At 33.8% G+C, this 15,199-nt stretch overlaps 1 protein-coding gene and 1 pseudogene across 1 annotated transcript; both read left to right on the top strand.

The window, feature by feature from the left end:
- The first annotated feature begins 699 nt into the window (after positions 1 to 699).
- On the top strand, positions 700 to 2,904 carry LOC116138797 (annotated as a pseudogene).
- An 8,516-nt stretch (positions 2,905 to 11,420) lies between these two features.
- On the top strand, positions 11,421 to 12,452 carry LOC116138901 (dormancy-associated protein homolog 4-like). The gene is made up of 3 exons (XM_031424575.1): positions 11,421 to 11,901; positions 12,177 to 12,282; positions 12,384 to 12,452. Exons 1-3 carry the CDS (start codon positions 11,640 to 11,642, stop codon positions 12,409 to 12,411), a joined length of 396 nt encoding a protein of 131 aa, XP_031280435.1. The 5' UTR covers positions 11,421 to 11,639; the 3' UTR covers positions 12,412 to 12,452.
- Positions 12,453 to 15,199: the final 2,747 nt, after the last annotated feature.

Raw genomic sequence — 15,199 nt, 5'->3', positions numbered from 1 at the left:
CACACGCTCATTAATCGAAAAAGAAAATTCTAACCTTATCACGGATTTATATAGACTTCGCGTAGATGCGAGAAGCATAATCAAATAAATTATGTATAGTATAATATGGAAAACTTGAAAAAGTTATAAACTACCATTAATGGTTAATTAAAACAAAAGGTAGGACCATGAAAGGGATCCAAAACACAATAGTGCTGTCAAAGAAGACTTGACTCTAAACAAGCAGATGGCAGAACAGAACCTTCTGGACACACAATCTAACAAAATATCTACCACTTACATTGAATCTCCACCGTCCTTCCAACCTTATCATCCTACATTTAACTCGTTACTCTTTCTAGTAATACTTTACTTGCTCTATTAAATACACCAACCTCAGGCTCCATATGTAAGTATGTAACTAATCTCCGTTTTATATCTTCTGGAGACTTCTTTGGTTTACCTTTTTTAACTTGGGAGAGAAACAGAGAGAAAGAAGTAAAGAAAAATTATTTCTTTTCTCTCTTTTCTCTCCAACACAACTTGACCATTTGGTGTTGAGTTTGATAAAGATGTAATCTTTGTAAGTCTATAAGGCGTTTTGTTGTAAGATCAGGTGGGTTTGGTTTGGTTTTGGATTTGTTTTGTGGGTTGTGTTTGGTTTGTAATTTGTCGACTTGAAAAGGAGAAAGTTTGAGTCTTGTTTGGTGTTGAAGAAAAATGGCCAATGGAGAAGAGAAAAGCAATGTTGTATGGAGTTTTGGGATTGAATAAAGAATGTACACCAACAGAGCTGAGGAATGCCTATAAGAAACTTGCACTGGTTAGAGTTAACATCTTTCTTCACCTGTCTCGTTTCGGTTTCTTTCACTTTTCAATCAAGTGGGTTTTCTTCAAATTCTAACAATTTTTAAAGATCATTCTTTGATCTGGTCTTGTTTTTGCATGGCCTTAAACAATGTAATGAACTCTTTCAAAGCCCAATTTTGCCATGTATTTGGTGATGATCAGCATGCTAAGTCTTGTTTTGATACTGGTTTGATCATATGGAAAAGCCCTTCTTATACACTTCTGTTCATTCTCCTTTTGATTTGGTCTTTGTGCATGACCTTTCCATATTATTTGATTGGGTCCTTTTGCTTCGAGCAAGTCCTATGGTTTCTGGGTTCTCTTCACCACCCTGGTGAAAGTGACAAAATTGAATTGGAAAGTACATCTTTTTCCCTGGAAATCAAATTTTCCCGGAAAGTTGTCTTGAACTTGTAGTGAAAGAAAATTTGTTTTTGTTTTTTTTTTTTTTTTGGGAAATAGAGATGGCATCCAGATCGTTGTTCAGCAACGGGAAATTCAAAGTTTTTGAGGAAGCCAAGGAGAAATTTCAGGCCATTCAACAAGCCTATTCTGGTAACTTTCCCATTCCATTTTTTGATACTGTTTTAGTATTTTGTGCAATTGCGTTATAAAAAAATGGACTATTTTAAAACTTTTGTTTAATAATGGATTATATAGATTCACGAGATGGTTTTTATGTACAGTTCTGTCTGACGCCAACAAGAGGTTTCTGTACGACGTAGGTGTCTATGACAGTGGATGATGATGATGATGAAAATGTATGTTACATCCATCCCATAAGGCCTTGGGGGTCTTTTTGTTAGAAATGAAAAGTATAGTGAACTTTTTGGGAATTTTGCATGCAGGGATGGGTGATTTCTTGAATGAAATGGCATGCATGATGAGCCAACAAAGACTAGTGTAAGTCTCTTATGCTTTCTTGTGAATAAAATTACAGGTTGGCATTGGAAATCCTGGAAGTAGATAGCTTTTTTTTTTTTTAGCTTTATTCATATTTTTTTTTACTTTAGTTGGTTGTATACAATCATGGTATAAGATTTCTTCTCTAATTTGATTGCAAATGTCCAACATTGGCTAATTTTTATTAGGCTCAAAGACTTTTTGCCTTTATGGAGACATGATACTCTGTGTGTGGACATCTACGAAATCAGTTTTTGATGGACCATTTTTTGTTTGGCCAATCACTTGTGAGGTTCTTTGTGTGGACACTGTAGAATTGCTGAATATCAAGTGTATCAAAGACTTTGTGGACCCCCAGAAAAGTTATTCTTTGGAAGCATTGAATAATTGATCTATGAATCAAATAAAATTTTTTGGTTATTGATATAATGTATAATTGCAGAAAATGGGAAGGAGAGTTTTGAGGAATTGCAGGATGTTGTTTGAAGAGATGTTTCAAGAGGACGTTGAGGCATTCGGTTCTAGCTGTCAGGATACTAGTTCATGTTCTACTTCTTCATCGTCATATGTGTCTTAAGTGATGGTTCGAGTACAAACAAGCGCAATTCATCTGAAATGACTTCTGGAAGACAAATGCAGAGGGTTCCTCTAGTTTCAATGCTCATTTTCAGAGTTTCTGTTTTGGGGTATGTTTCATCTATTGATGTTGTCGAGACATATTTCTTAACAGATTAAACTTTCGTATGACTCTGGATAGTTTAGTTCTTGGAAATCTATTCTTGTGAGCTTAAATTTTGAGTCACATGGTACAAAAAATGGCTTTCTGGAATACTATCTGATTATAAATTTCGCGAATTGTATTCAGTTGTAGATTGTCATTCCTCGGTGTCTTTTTATTGATACAATTTGAATGGTACGAAGACAGGTGGAACACAGCAAAATTTCATGAAGGGGAAGGGAGTAAGAGGAGGAATTCCAGGAGGAGCGGGCGGTACCAAAGACACAGCAAAAAACAAAAAATTTTCATCTGGCTATAATCTCTCCTACCATGATTATTCAAGTATTTCTGCTTTGATAGCACTAGTTGACATATCATCAATGATTGCTAATCCAACCCCAGCATTTAGGCCAAACTTACCATATTACTTAAACGCCGCGAGAGGCGAAGCCTGAAGTCCTCTGACCAATGCTGAATCCAGTTGGAGAAATCTTGAATCATGCGGGGAGATGCTGAACACCACCAGCAATGAAGCAAAAGCTATAACCAACTTAAGTTCTTACCTTTCTTCTCTTGCTTGAGGGTTTGTTAAATAGGAAACAGATGATTGAAAGAGCTATTAAACATTTAATACTAGTTTCCCTGATGCTACATTTTACATTTAATCTTTCCAACTTATCATACAGTGAGTTTTATATATTATGTGATACAAAATGGTCCCTTTTGATCCCACATTTTCTTTCGATCTTTTGTGGTTCTAATGAGGATAGTTTTTGAGAGATACCACACCAGAAAGGGCGTTTCATATTCATTCTTGTACTTACTGATAACCAAAGGGATATCGATGAAAGTTGATTGTGAATTTTCACTCCCAGTTACCTTTGGTTATATTGGACAGGGCTAGAAAGGGTGTTAGCTGCTATCATCTCGGATATTTAGATCAATAATTGACCCTATTCAGCATGTGCTATGGGCTTCAATTTCTGGTCAAATTTTTCCATCGATAAGCCATAGGTACCAACTTTGGGGACCAATGTGTACACTAGGTGAAATTGGACCAGCGCTAGAGATAATATTACCAAAACTGGCTCTAGAGAGGTCAATAGAGAAGCTGCAGAACCCTGGCTGTATTGGTTAGTGGGCAGCAAATGGGCTCTACACCACGTGGGCAAATGACCACAAATGGGGTCAGGCCATTGAAAAATCTGGGCACAGGACTCACCAAAAAGCCTCATTGTCTGCTTTTAGGCTTATGGTGAGAGGTAAACAACGAGTTAAAGCAGCCCCATCCATCCATTTTTGGTTTTAATGAGAAAGAATTAAAAATAAAAATAAAAAAATTAGTTTTGTGAAAGAAGTAGCTCCATCCCCATTGGCAATGCAAGTTGCCAAAACTTTTGAGTGTGTAGAAATGTGTCTTGGTGGCCTTTTTTTCCACATTTTCTCCCATCACTCATCAAATGTCCCACAAGTTGGACAACTTGTGTTGCTTCCTGCAGTAGAAGAGTATGAAGAAGAACGGTCTGCACCAACTTCTTTGGTTTTATTGCTTCTATTCTGGGTTCGTAACACGTCGGTTCAATATTCACGATTATTTCTTTATCTAATATCTAAAACTTCTATTTAAGAAAATAAAGTTACGTCTTTATCTATAGTTATAACATTTAGCCTACATTAAGCATTCAAACACTACTTCTTCGTACATAAACAATGAATTAAGAATTCATTAAAAGAAGAAAAAAGATAAGGGATTAATTATATAATAACCCACTTGGTTTAAGCTAATGATCAAATCTAGAAGTTCATGTACTTCAATTTGGTAGTCATGCATTCCAGCTTTGTTTCAAGTTTGCCAAAATAAACTATGCAATATACAATTATCCTTTGAGCTTATGGTAATTTATAAAGAATATGTGAGATATCTGGTATCAACATAAAGATCTTCATATACTAGTGTCTAAGAACATTTTTTTTATTTGATTTTCATCTTTAAGTATGATCAAATTGTATCATTTTACTTTTACTTTATTTTTATTTTATATTTTCTTTCCATTAAAATATAATGTTGGTTTGGGTAGAACCCCCCTCAAAAGCTAGCTAAGGAAAAGAGAGTTCAACCACATATATACTTATAACAACTCACCAACTTGGCGATGTGAACATATACACTTCTAACAGTTTATCAATCTTCGTTTGTTCACTTTCAGTTACTGTAGGCATCGTCCTTTATAAAATAATAGTTTGTACGTTATGTACGGACATAAAATCTGTCAAGTTTTTAAAAAAAAAAAAAAAAAAAATTGAATAACAAAACATTGCAACATGTCGGTATAATAACAAATGATGATACATTCGATATACGGATTTCGTACTGGATAAATTATCAGAAGAGGATTTAAAGTATTAAACTACTATAACATTTCGATTATTAAAACGACAAAAAATAATAATAATAATAATCTTGTTATCAAAAGTTTCAACCTTGCTACAAAGCATAGGACCCCATTCTTGAACCATGAGAATCGATGGAGATTTATAGAATTAGGGTTTAAAGTATTAGACCTAAGTCTTCTAATGTGTGTGTTGTGGGCAAGTTGAAGCAAAAAGTGAAGAAAGATGCAAGTTGATATTAAATTAAGCATTAAACATGTTTAATAAAAGTAACAAGTGCCATTTTAGAATAGAATAATTAAACATCAAAAGGGTTAATCATTTGTTACTCTTGGAAATCTCCATCCTAGATTTGATCTCCCACTGGGAAGGGATTGCAATTTCTTTAATAATCAAAACTAGATTAATTAATTATTTTTCCCAAAGTAGATGGTTTGAGTGTTGTGAAGTCCAATTTGTATGTCTATATCATAGAAGTCTTTAATCTTTTCTTAATTTAAAGCTTAAAACATTTTAAAAAGGCCTAATATATAGATAATTATTTGGGCTTTCCATGAGACCCCCTATGGACAATTGATAGTCTTTGGACTTTCTTATTCTGGCCATGCTACCTATTGAATGTAAAGCCCAAAAGATAACAGAGGCATATAAAGGTTTCTCGGACCCGACGGATATAGGCCTGAGTAGCAAAAAGGAACTCGATTTGTTATGTCTATTGTCTCATATCACTAATGAATAAGGCTGAAATCAGTTTTTAAGTCTTGGATTTCTATATCTAAGTAGACAGGTTGTGAGGTTAGGGATGTTCACATAGCTCAAAAGAAGCAAATCTGGGCAATCCTACCCCAAGCAAATAAATATCTATTTGATTAGACTATACCCAGATGGATTTGCACGGATAATTATCACTTGATTGACCGAACCCAAGATTAGACTTAGGCCCGTAAACCCAAGTTGGACTTGGATTGTTATACGATTCCTTGATTTGACCATACCAAAGACCCAAATGACAATGTCTATTTAATTGATACAATTAGAATTTTACATGAAGAATTTAAGCTTTTTGGTTAGTGATCTAGCGTATTTAAACACGAAAATAAAACATTATAGAGAATTAAGATATCAACTATATTTGGAGCAAAAACCTTCAAGTTTCCTAGAGCCGGAAATGAGCTTAAGCTCCTCAAAGAAGACACAACCCTATTGAACAATCTTTATACGATAAATATTTAGCTAGCATCAGTGTCAACACCTCAAGTGACTTCATATTATAGAACTTTGTGGCAAGATTTAGGTTGCTACTTTAAAGAAAGTCCAAGATCCATTTAGCTACCCCAATTACTCTCTCACTATGCCTTGATGTTAATCAATTTGACATATTCAAATGGTTCTATTTGTGCTTATTATTATTATTATTACATTCAATTTCAACTTTAAAGATGGGCCATTAATTCCCCGTTTCCATCAAGCACCTCTGAAATGTACAAGTATTCAAGGGAGAAAAAAGAAGACAAGAATGTTGATGAAATCAGGGCCAATCAATGATGACTTTTTCAAAGAAATGAGACACAAAGTAAACAAGAAATTAACCTAAGGAAAGAAATTGTGGGGAACAACTTGATGTAACTATAACAAATTTAATTTACATAATAATAATAATCAATTAATGTTTGCTTTCTCTATCATAGCTTTACCGAATAAACTAAATTATTTGAAGCAATTATATAGGTGCAAAGGCAAATATATAAGGCTATTGGCTTATGTGTGCTTCAAAGTCTAGGTGGAGAACAGCAAGAAAGCTCTCATGGGACCATTTAATGCTCAAATTAGGTGCAATTGTGTGTAATATAATACCCATTCCAATTTCCAAGAATCTAACCTTTTTTTTTTTTTTTTTTTGGATAAACCCGGTAATTGTCTCTCAAACGTCTCAAACACAACACTCTAAGTATAGCTAGCACCAATAATTAAAGGACGTTTTTCATCCGACCACAAGAGGAGATGTTAAGATAATCTAATGTTGTATATTTACATTTCAATAATATTACATTTACAAAGTAGATATTTCTATTATGAATACTAACTAATCAATGTAATTAGAATCATACATCAACTAAGTATAAGATTAGTTGGTAGTTTAGTAGTCATTAAATATCTTCCTTTTACTAGTCGATTTTTAGCTATCACTTGAGTTCATAAAAATTTGGTATTAAGTAGGCATCACATGGTGAGGGCGTCTTTATAGACATAACACCCTCTCTTTATAAGCCAGTTTTAAAAGCGAGTTATATCTGTATGGACAAGGTATCCTCCCCTTATAAACCAGTTATAAGTGCGAGTTCTACCTTGTGAAATGATTACTTAGTATATATAATATTACACAAAATCTTATACTAAGTCTTTATCAATTCATATAGAGAGGCTTTTTTACTATAGTCTTTTACAGAAGCGAAGCTAGAAATCTTAGTCTTTTACAAAGAAGGTATCATCATGTAGATATTAAATTTAGAAGTGTCTCAATTAGCCAAAAATACCGTTAGCCAATAGGGGGTCTTCTAGGGTCCCATTTGTATTAACTTGTGATAAGGAAACTATTACAAAATTTGTGGATATGTGAAGACCTTCAAGCTTGTGGCAAGATATATATGTGTGGTTCCCGTGACTCAACATAGTTGGTGAATGTCTAGCTCTAGCATAAGAGAAGGGGAGCAATAATTGATAAATCCTTTCAAGGGTACGGAAATCAGGGTCTATTGAATACCCTACAAGCTTAATAAATCAGGTAAGTCACAAATGTGGTAGGTGGTAAATTTGTGAAAATCGAACACAAAACCTCTAGATAATCCAACCAGATAACTAAAGTCTTGCCATCTGACCACAAGATCAGTGTTTAAGGGAGCAATAATTGATAAATCTTTCAAAGAGTAAGCTTATTTTAGTTGAAGATTATTCAACCTTTCAAAATAGATATTCAACTCAACATAAACAAATAATATTTGTCATATATCATATGATGTGTATGGATATGTTTTTATAATAAGCATTTTGTTTGTTTAGTAGAATTTTTATAACAAAAACCCAAGTGCTTCTTCTAAATACATCCCCCATCAAGATTCCTTCCAAAACACTTCAATAAAATTCTATTAGTCAAGTAAAACTTGTCATCAAAACAAATGAAGCAATCATTTTTATGATTCCATAACACACAACACTTTATAATTGGTCAATGTAAGCGTCGTCACTAAGATTAAATTAAGTTTTAAGAGTAACGGGTTAGTAGTGCACTATATACAAAGTGAAGAGTTTAATTGCTGGGTCTGAATTTCAATTGATCCGACTGTATATGTAACAACACGATGGTAATTATAAGATGACGAGATAAATATATTACTTTTTTATAATCAACATAATATCGACACAAAAGTAACCACATCATATTAAATAACATGATAAGTATGTTTACACACAATTTAGTATTTTATGCAAACTAAAGTTTAAGGTTTAGGGTTTAGAATTAGATTTTAAGAGTAAATAGTTAGTAGTACACTATATACAAAGTAAAGAGTTTAACTGATATGTCTGAATTTCAACTGATCCGTGTATATAACAACACAATAACAATTATAAGATGATGAAATAAATATATTACCTTTTTATAGTCGATGTAGTATCGACACAAAGGTAATCACATCATGTGAAATAAAAGGATATATAAATAAATATCTGGATATATAAATAAATATCTTATACCTAGTTTGTATCGGTGCTACTATATACCTTTTAATTAAGTGGAGAGGACATTGATAGGTGAAGTAATTGCATAAACTCTTAATCAGTTATAAGCTAATAAACACACAATCTGGTTGGTAATTGGTTTGAAATTAAATTGATGAAATCTTCTTGCAATGCAATTCATGATGGGTCCAACTCCGACATTATTATTATCAAAGTGTTGGTAGATCTAGAATTACTTCAATGTTGAATCTTATCTACCTGACGTGTAAAATTAGATAAAATTGATATGGGGTCCTTCTTGTCTGCCCACTTGACCAAGTCATTCTTATTTTTGATCCTATAATCTTGGGCTTCCTTCGCTTTAACCCTAGCTGGTGGCTCTTTTCTTTTGCTATTGACTTGGCTTGGCTTTAGGAGAGTGTACATGTTCATTTCTTGCTATGCAATTCTACTAGTGGGCATTTTCTAAACCTAAAATTATGCACTAATGGTAATCAATAGATAGAGATGAGCCCACAAGAGTCATCTAAAATTAGATTTATTGTTCAACTTTTCATCTCGTTAAGTTTCGTATGAGGGTAATCAATACATATAAGAAATATAATAAATGAAAAAAATTATACCACTTAAGTGTTTTATGTATCAGAAAGTGATGAAGATATATAATTACCTAATTATTTATCATATTATCCAATATATGTAATCTTAATCTTATTAAAGTTTAGTAACACGCTCATATCAAAAGATGCTTCATTATTCTTAATTTTTTTTTTTTTTTTTAATAACCAGGGGTTTAATCCCCGAGACTTATTGAACACTCTACAAACCTAACAGATCAAGTAAGTCACAAATGTGGTAAGTAGTCAATGTGGAGACTAGAACACAAGACTTCTAGGTAACTCACTCAGATAGCTAAGGTCTTGTCATCTGGCCACAAACCCAGTAGTTAAATAAAGGGAGAACGACACTTTCCCACCCAAGGTTTCACGAAACGACACTCTCCCACCCGCCAAGTTTCAAAACGACATTTTTCCACCCACTTTCTGTTAACCTTAACTGAAGAAGGACAAAACGGTAAATTTATAAAACAGTCATAGGGTAATGAAGTCATTTCACCTCGTATATGGATAACCTTATAGAAACCCTACCTTTCTTCCCCACCCCTTCATACCCCACTATCGTCTCCACGGTCCACCCCTATCCACTCCACCGCCCCAAAATTGCACCTGGTTGTCCTTAACTCCATGCGATTCGGTCATAATCGCATAAGACTAGGTGTGATTCCGACCGAATCGCATCTGGTCTCCACACCCCACTGTCGTTCTCCACCCCTCCCCATCCTTCTCCATCCCACTGCCCCAAAATTTCACCTAGTCGTCATCTTTTCCATGCGATTCAGATGGAATTGCATTTGACTAGGTATGATTCAGCCTAAATTACACTTGGCCGAGTGCGATTCTAGCCAAATAACATTCGGCCAAATCGATTTCGCCCTTATACCCAATGTTGTGTGTTGTTGAATAATGGTTTGTGTATTATTGATTGGTGTTTGGGTGGCCGAATTTAGGTTGTTTGATGATGTATTTTTTTTTCGAATTCGTGTTTGCTTGATGGTGCATTTCCAAAAAAAAAAAAAAAAAAGTGTTTGCTTGATGGTGGATTTTTGGCCGGATTTGTGTTACTTAGTGATGGATTTGGGTTGAGCATCCAAGGGTTATTTAGCCGGGTGCGATTCCGAATTGATTTCTCCCTTAAACCCAATGTTTATCTTTTGTGTGTTGTTGATTGGTGCTTGTGACCGAATTTAGGTTGTTTGGTGATGGATTTTTTGCCAGATTCGTGTTTGCTTGCATTTCAAAAAAAAAAAAAAAATAAAAAAAAAAAATAAAAAAAAAAATGTGTTTGCTTGATGGTGGATTTTTGGCCAGATTTGTATTTACTTAGTGATGGATTTGGGTTGAGCATCGATGGGTTATTTGGTGCCCTTGCCAGTGATTTGCAGCAGTAGCAGTTGACAGCATAGCACAGGTGCGATTCCGACCAACTATTTTTGCTCAGTTTTTTTATTTTTTTATTTCCAAACTATGGATTTGGATTTAGATTCAAATTATAAAGGGTGTTTTCATCTTTTCTATGATTATACCATGTTAGTTGACAAAGTTTACTAACGGATCTTAACAGTGGGTGGGAAAGTGTTGTTTTGAAACTTGAAAAGTGGGAAAGCGTTTCGCCAAACCTTGGGTTGGGAAAATGTCGTTCTCCCTTAAATAAATAATTAACCGCTTCCTTGTAGCTGGATGACAAGATTATCTTGAAATTTAAAGACAAGACCTCTGGATATAACACCTAAAGGACTTTTCATCCGGCCACAAGGAACAATGCAACATCCTTCCGATGAAATCATACCCATTAAAGATTAAAGGAGAAAAGCAATAAGATCAACCCAATATAATCTTAATTTATATCATCTAAATATATAGTTAGAACAAATTACTGAAATTAGAATGAAATTTTATCCATACATTTTCTTTTCTTTTTTCTAATTTGTTGTTCTAAAAAACTTCATCTACACATTAATTATAGTTAGTAAATAAAACGACCAAGCTCTCTTAAGTCATAATTAGAGTGATGAATTTGAAATCAATTCGATAAAAATAGACCAATTATATAAATATAATTAATTTATTTTGATGGCTCAAAATGAAGCCATATTAGCCGGAGCCATTGCAATGACTTTAGCCATTAATCTTCAGGTTTTCAACTCTCTTCTTCATCATCATCTCTCTCTGAAACCCGTCTATAAAATCCCTAAAACCACCATTGTTTTCTTACGAAAAACAATAAGAAAGTGAGCTCTCTCTTCACATCCCCACATATCTATCTTCTATCTACGTTTCGCTCCCTTCTCTCTAAGTAACAGTCGTTTTGGGTCCATCAACCAACCCCAAAAAAAAAACAAAAAAACAAAAAAACAAAAACAAAACCAAAACCTGCCCATCATCGGTTGTTACACAGAGAAGCTAAATAATAAGAACAATAATTTTGATACATAAATATTGAAATCATGGGGTTTCTTCATAAGCTCTGGGACGAAACGCTTGCCGGGCCTGCTCCGGAAACGGGGCTTGGCAAACTAAGGAAGTACGATTCATTTTCCGGGACAAGATCTCCACATTCACCGGCTGTTAATGGAGCCGATGATGTTGCGGTCACTAGGAGTATTACGATTCTTAGAAGTAACTCTAATTTTAGAAGCTTATCCTTGGATCCTGGTTCTGCTCCGGAGTCTCCTGCTGGGCCTGACACCCCCAGAACTCCCAAGACACGTGAGTTCATTTCTTCTTTCTCCATCAACATGTAAATATTTTTTGTTTGTTTGCCAAGAAACGTGAAGGAAAATGAAACTCCAAAGATCTCTGAATTTTTTCTCTTTCTTTTTCATTTGAATTCACGTGATTTGTTCCCACAAGATCTGGATTTGAGAGCCCCTTACGGGTATTTGTCCAGTATTTCCTCAGGCTTGTGAAGCAAGGAAATTAATGCAGGATAATCTTCTAATCTGAACCATGAAATTAATGTTATTTGTTATGCATGTGTGCAGCGGGAACACCGGGCGGGGATTTCAAGAAATTTACGAGAAGAAAACTATCAACAGTGGCATTAGAACGTGATGCTGATGAGCCTAGAAGTCCGACAGTTTACGATTGGTTACTTCTCGTTTATGTTTACTATTAATGAAAAACAAATTCGATCTATGAAAAACTATACAATATTTCATGTTCTAATGAGTACGATGTGTGTGTTACAGGATCGTGATAAGTGCTTTGGATCGTTGAGGAGAGTTAAAAATGGCGATTTTGCAAGAAAGAATCGGCAGCAACACACTTTTGTACATAGAGAACCGTACCTTTGTGGAAATTATATCTAATATATCTATATCTATATATAAATATTTAGCCTAAGCTATATGTTAGCAACTACATGAAGAAGATGGTTCAGGGCGAGAGGATCAGCCATGGCAGAACAAGCTAGCTGAACCAATCAATGATGCTTCTTGGAGTTTCAGAGAGAGGGAATTCAGAGATAACTTTGCTTCTTAATTGGGAGTTTAGAGTTTCTTTATTTATTTTTTATTTTTTGTCTTTTTTCTTTTGATGATGATGATGATGAAGATGAAGATGAAGACCCTTTTGTATATAATGTTGTTGGGTCTGGTCGTTCTGGTTTTTTTTGTACATATGGATTGTGTATCCTGAACCTTCTTTCAATGAAACTAGACTGAAGCTTCTTGCATCTGAAGAAATTTCCCAGTTCTTTGATTATTATTGTAATATTATTGAATTGAGTTGATTGAAATTATATTTCTAACAAATGGTACTCACTTATTAGCTTAAACTGGTATCTGAACGAAATGATTACTTACTAAACTATTACTTACTTTTTTCTTTTTTTGATAATCGAAGTATCCGGGTCAACTTGACGTACATCTCAACTAATCCTATTTTTTCTTTTTTGATAATCAGTTTATTAGCTTAAACATATTTTTGAACAACGTGATTATTTATTAGAATATTACTTACTTTTTTTCTTTTTTGGTATTCGGGGTATTTGGGTCAGCTCGTGTCTATCTCAACTAATCCTATTTTTTTCTTTTTTGGTAATTGAGGTATTACCTTAAATTCGTTTTTGAACAACGTGATTACTTATTAGACCATTACTTTCTTTCTTTTTTGGTAACGGGGATATCCATACCAGTTTACGTCTACCTCAACTAATCCTACTTTTTTCTTTTTTGGTAATTAGGGTATCCAGGCCAGCTTGTATACACATCAACTAATCCTCGGAGTCCATCGAACACCCTATAATCCCAATGGGTCAAGTATATGACAAATGTAGTAGGTGTCCACTTTGTGAGACTCAAACACAAGACCTCTGGGTCACCCAAAGTCGTGTCATCCAGCCACACCTAAGTGGTTATTACTTACTTTATTTGATAGCTTAAACTGATTTTTGAATAAAATGATTATTCAACATAATTTAGAGTTAAAATTCCCATTCGGATAACATATTAACATTTGAATTTTCCATTTCTTTTGTGTGGATTTGATTTGACCTTGTTAAAAGTTGTATTTATCTCACATTACCGATTTAGTAAAATGTTGTGGTTAGACTTCCTACTCTCTTGAGTTAGTTGAATAAGGATGAATAACCAAACTGTCAAATTCATTTTTTATTTAATTATATATTTTACTAAACTTAATAATTAATCATAATGTCAATCAAAATATTGTCACTCATCACTATCAACAGTCTTACGAGGACTAATAAATAACATAATAAAAACTTTGATAAAACTAAATCTGCCTAGTTTAATTCGGGAGTGTCAAATATATACCATATTAATTACCTTCCTGTCCTGTACAGTATAAACAAATTCAAAGATGAGCTCAATATTCAAGCAATTCTAGACTATTTCTATTTATTTATATTCCACCTAAAAAGAAATAAAAAAAGACTCTTATCACTAGATGGCCCAATCCAAGAGATCAACGTTTTCAATTGAATTCACAAGTTTTGGAAGTAGGCCCTTTGGCATTGGTCCCCTTGTCAATTCAACTACTTCCTTAACTCCCATTACATTTTTGTACTAGCATTACAACAAAAATCCATATTTTCTAGGGTTTAAAATCCTTAAAAAAAATCAAAATGCCCTCAAATGTATATATTACGGCAAATGGCTGTCGGAGTTCGTCGATGTATCTTTTGTAGATTTTCAATCAATAAGAACTAAAAAAAGAGTACCGACATGAAGAATTCAAGAGAATCGACCTTATAAATTCTTTAGTGATATTAAAGAGTGATGTTAAATATACAAAGTTAGGATCTGACTGATGTGGTTATCAATGTGTGAATACTATATTAATCGTAAGAAATATAGTATCACACCACAAAATCCTACATTTAATGTGATACTGAAATATCATCAGTCACATCATTTACGATCCCAACTTTATATACATAGTATTACTATATTAAAAAATAATCTCTTAACCAATTACTACAACCTAAAGGATCAATCACCAATATTCGATCCATCATAACATGAAACACATTTTCAAAGCATCATATATTAAACAAAAATAAAAAATGGAATAATTAATTAATTAACATAGATTTTGAAAACACATAGAAAGTAAGGCCATGGATTGACCTTATTCAAGAGCAAATCAATAATTTAAACAATTTGGGCACCAAAAATGTGGGTTTAATAGTGAATAAAGGTAAACCGATCAAGTAAAAAGATTGAAAAATTGTCTTCTGTGGTTAAAAGATATAGAAGCTTTAGATTTTGTAAGGCACTTGTGAGGTTCCCTAGATGATGAATAAGTACTTAATTTGCAAGCAACCTAGCCACAAGAGAAGCAGTTGCCAGAATCGATCACATGCAGATCCAGAAAATTAGGTTCGAATTGATTAGTAGCAAGAAAGCAAGCAATCTGCAGATAAGATCAGATCTCTTAAGTGACATAAGATTGCTTAAGCGATCGGCTGTTATCTGCAGTCTTGAACAGTAGATCGTTTAAGCGATCTAAAGTCACTGAAGTGATCTGATGTTCAGATCTG

This window comes from Pistacia vera, unplaced genomic scaffold (assembly GCF_008641045.1).
Source record: "Pistacia vera cultivar Batoury unplaced genomic scaffold, PisVer_v2 Contig344, whole genome shotgun sequence".
Lineage (NCBI taxonomy): Eukaryota > Viridiplantae > Streptophyta > Magnoliopsida > Sapindales > Anacardiaceae > Pistacia > Pistacia vera.
Note: the sequence above shows the minus strand (reverse complement) of the source record. Positions and strands in the feature narration are given on the sequence as shown.

Coding starts and splice junctions, on each gene's coding strand:
- LOC116138901 (XM_031424575.1), top strand. CDS start 11,640: ATGGGGTTTCTTCATAAGCTCTGGGACGAAACGCTTGCCGGGCCTGCT. Junction 11,902..12,176: donor CCCCAGAACTCCCAAGACAC/GTGAGTTCATTT, acceptor GCATGTGTGCAG/CGGGAACACCGGGCGGGGAT. Junction 12,283..12,383: donor AGTCCGACAGTTTACGATTG/GTTACTTCTCGT, acceptor TGTGTGTTACAG/GATCGTGATAAGTGCTTTGG.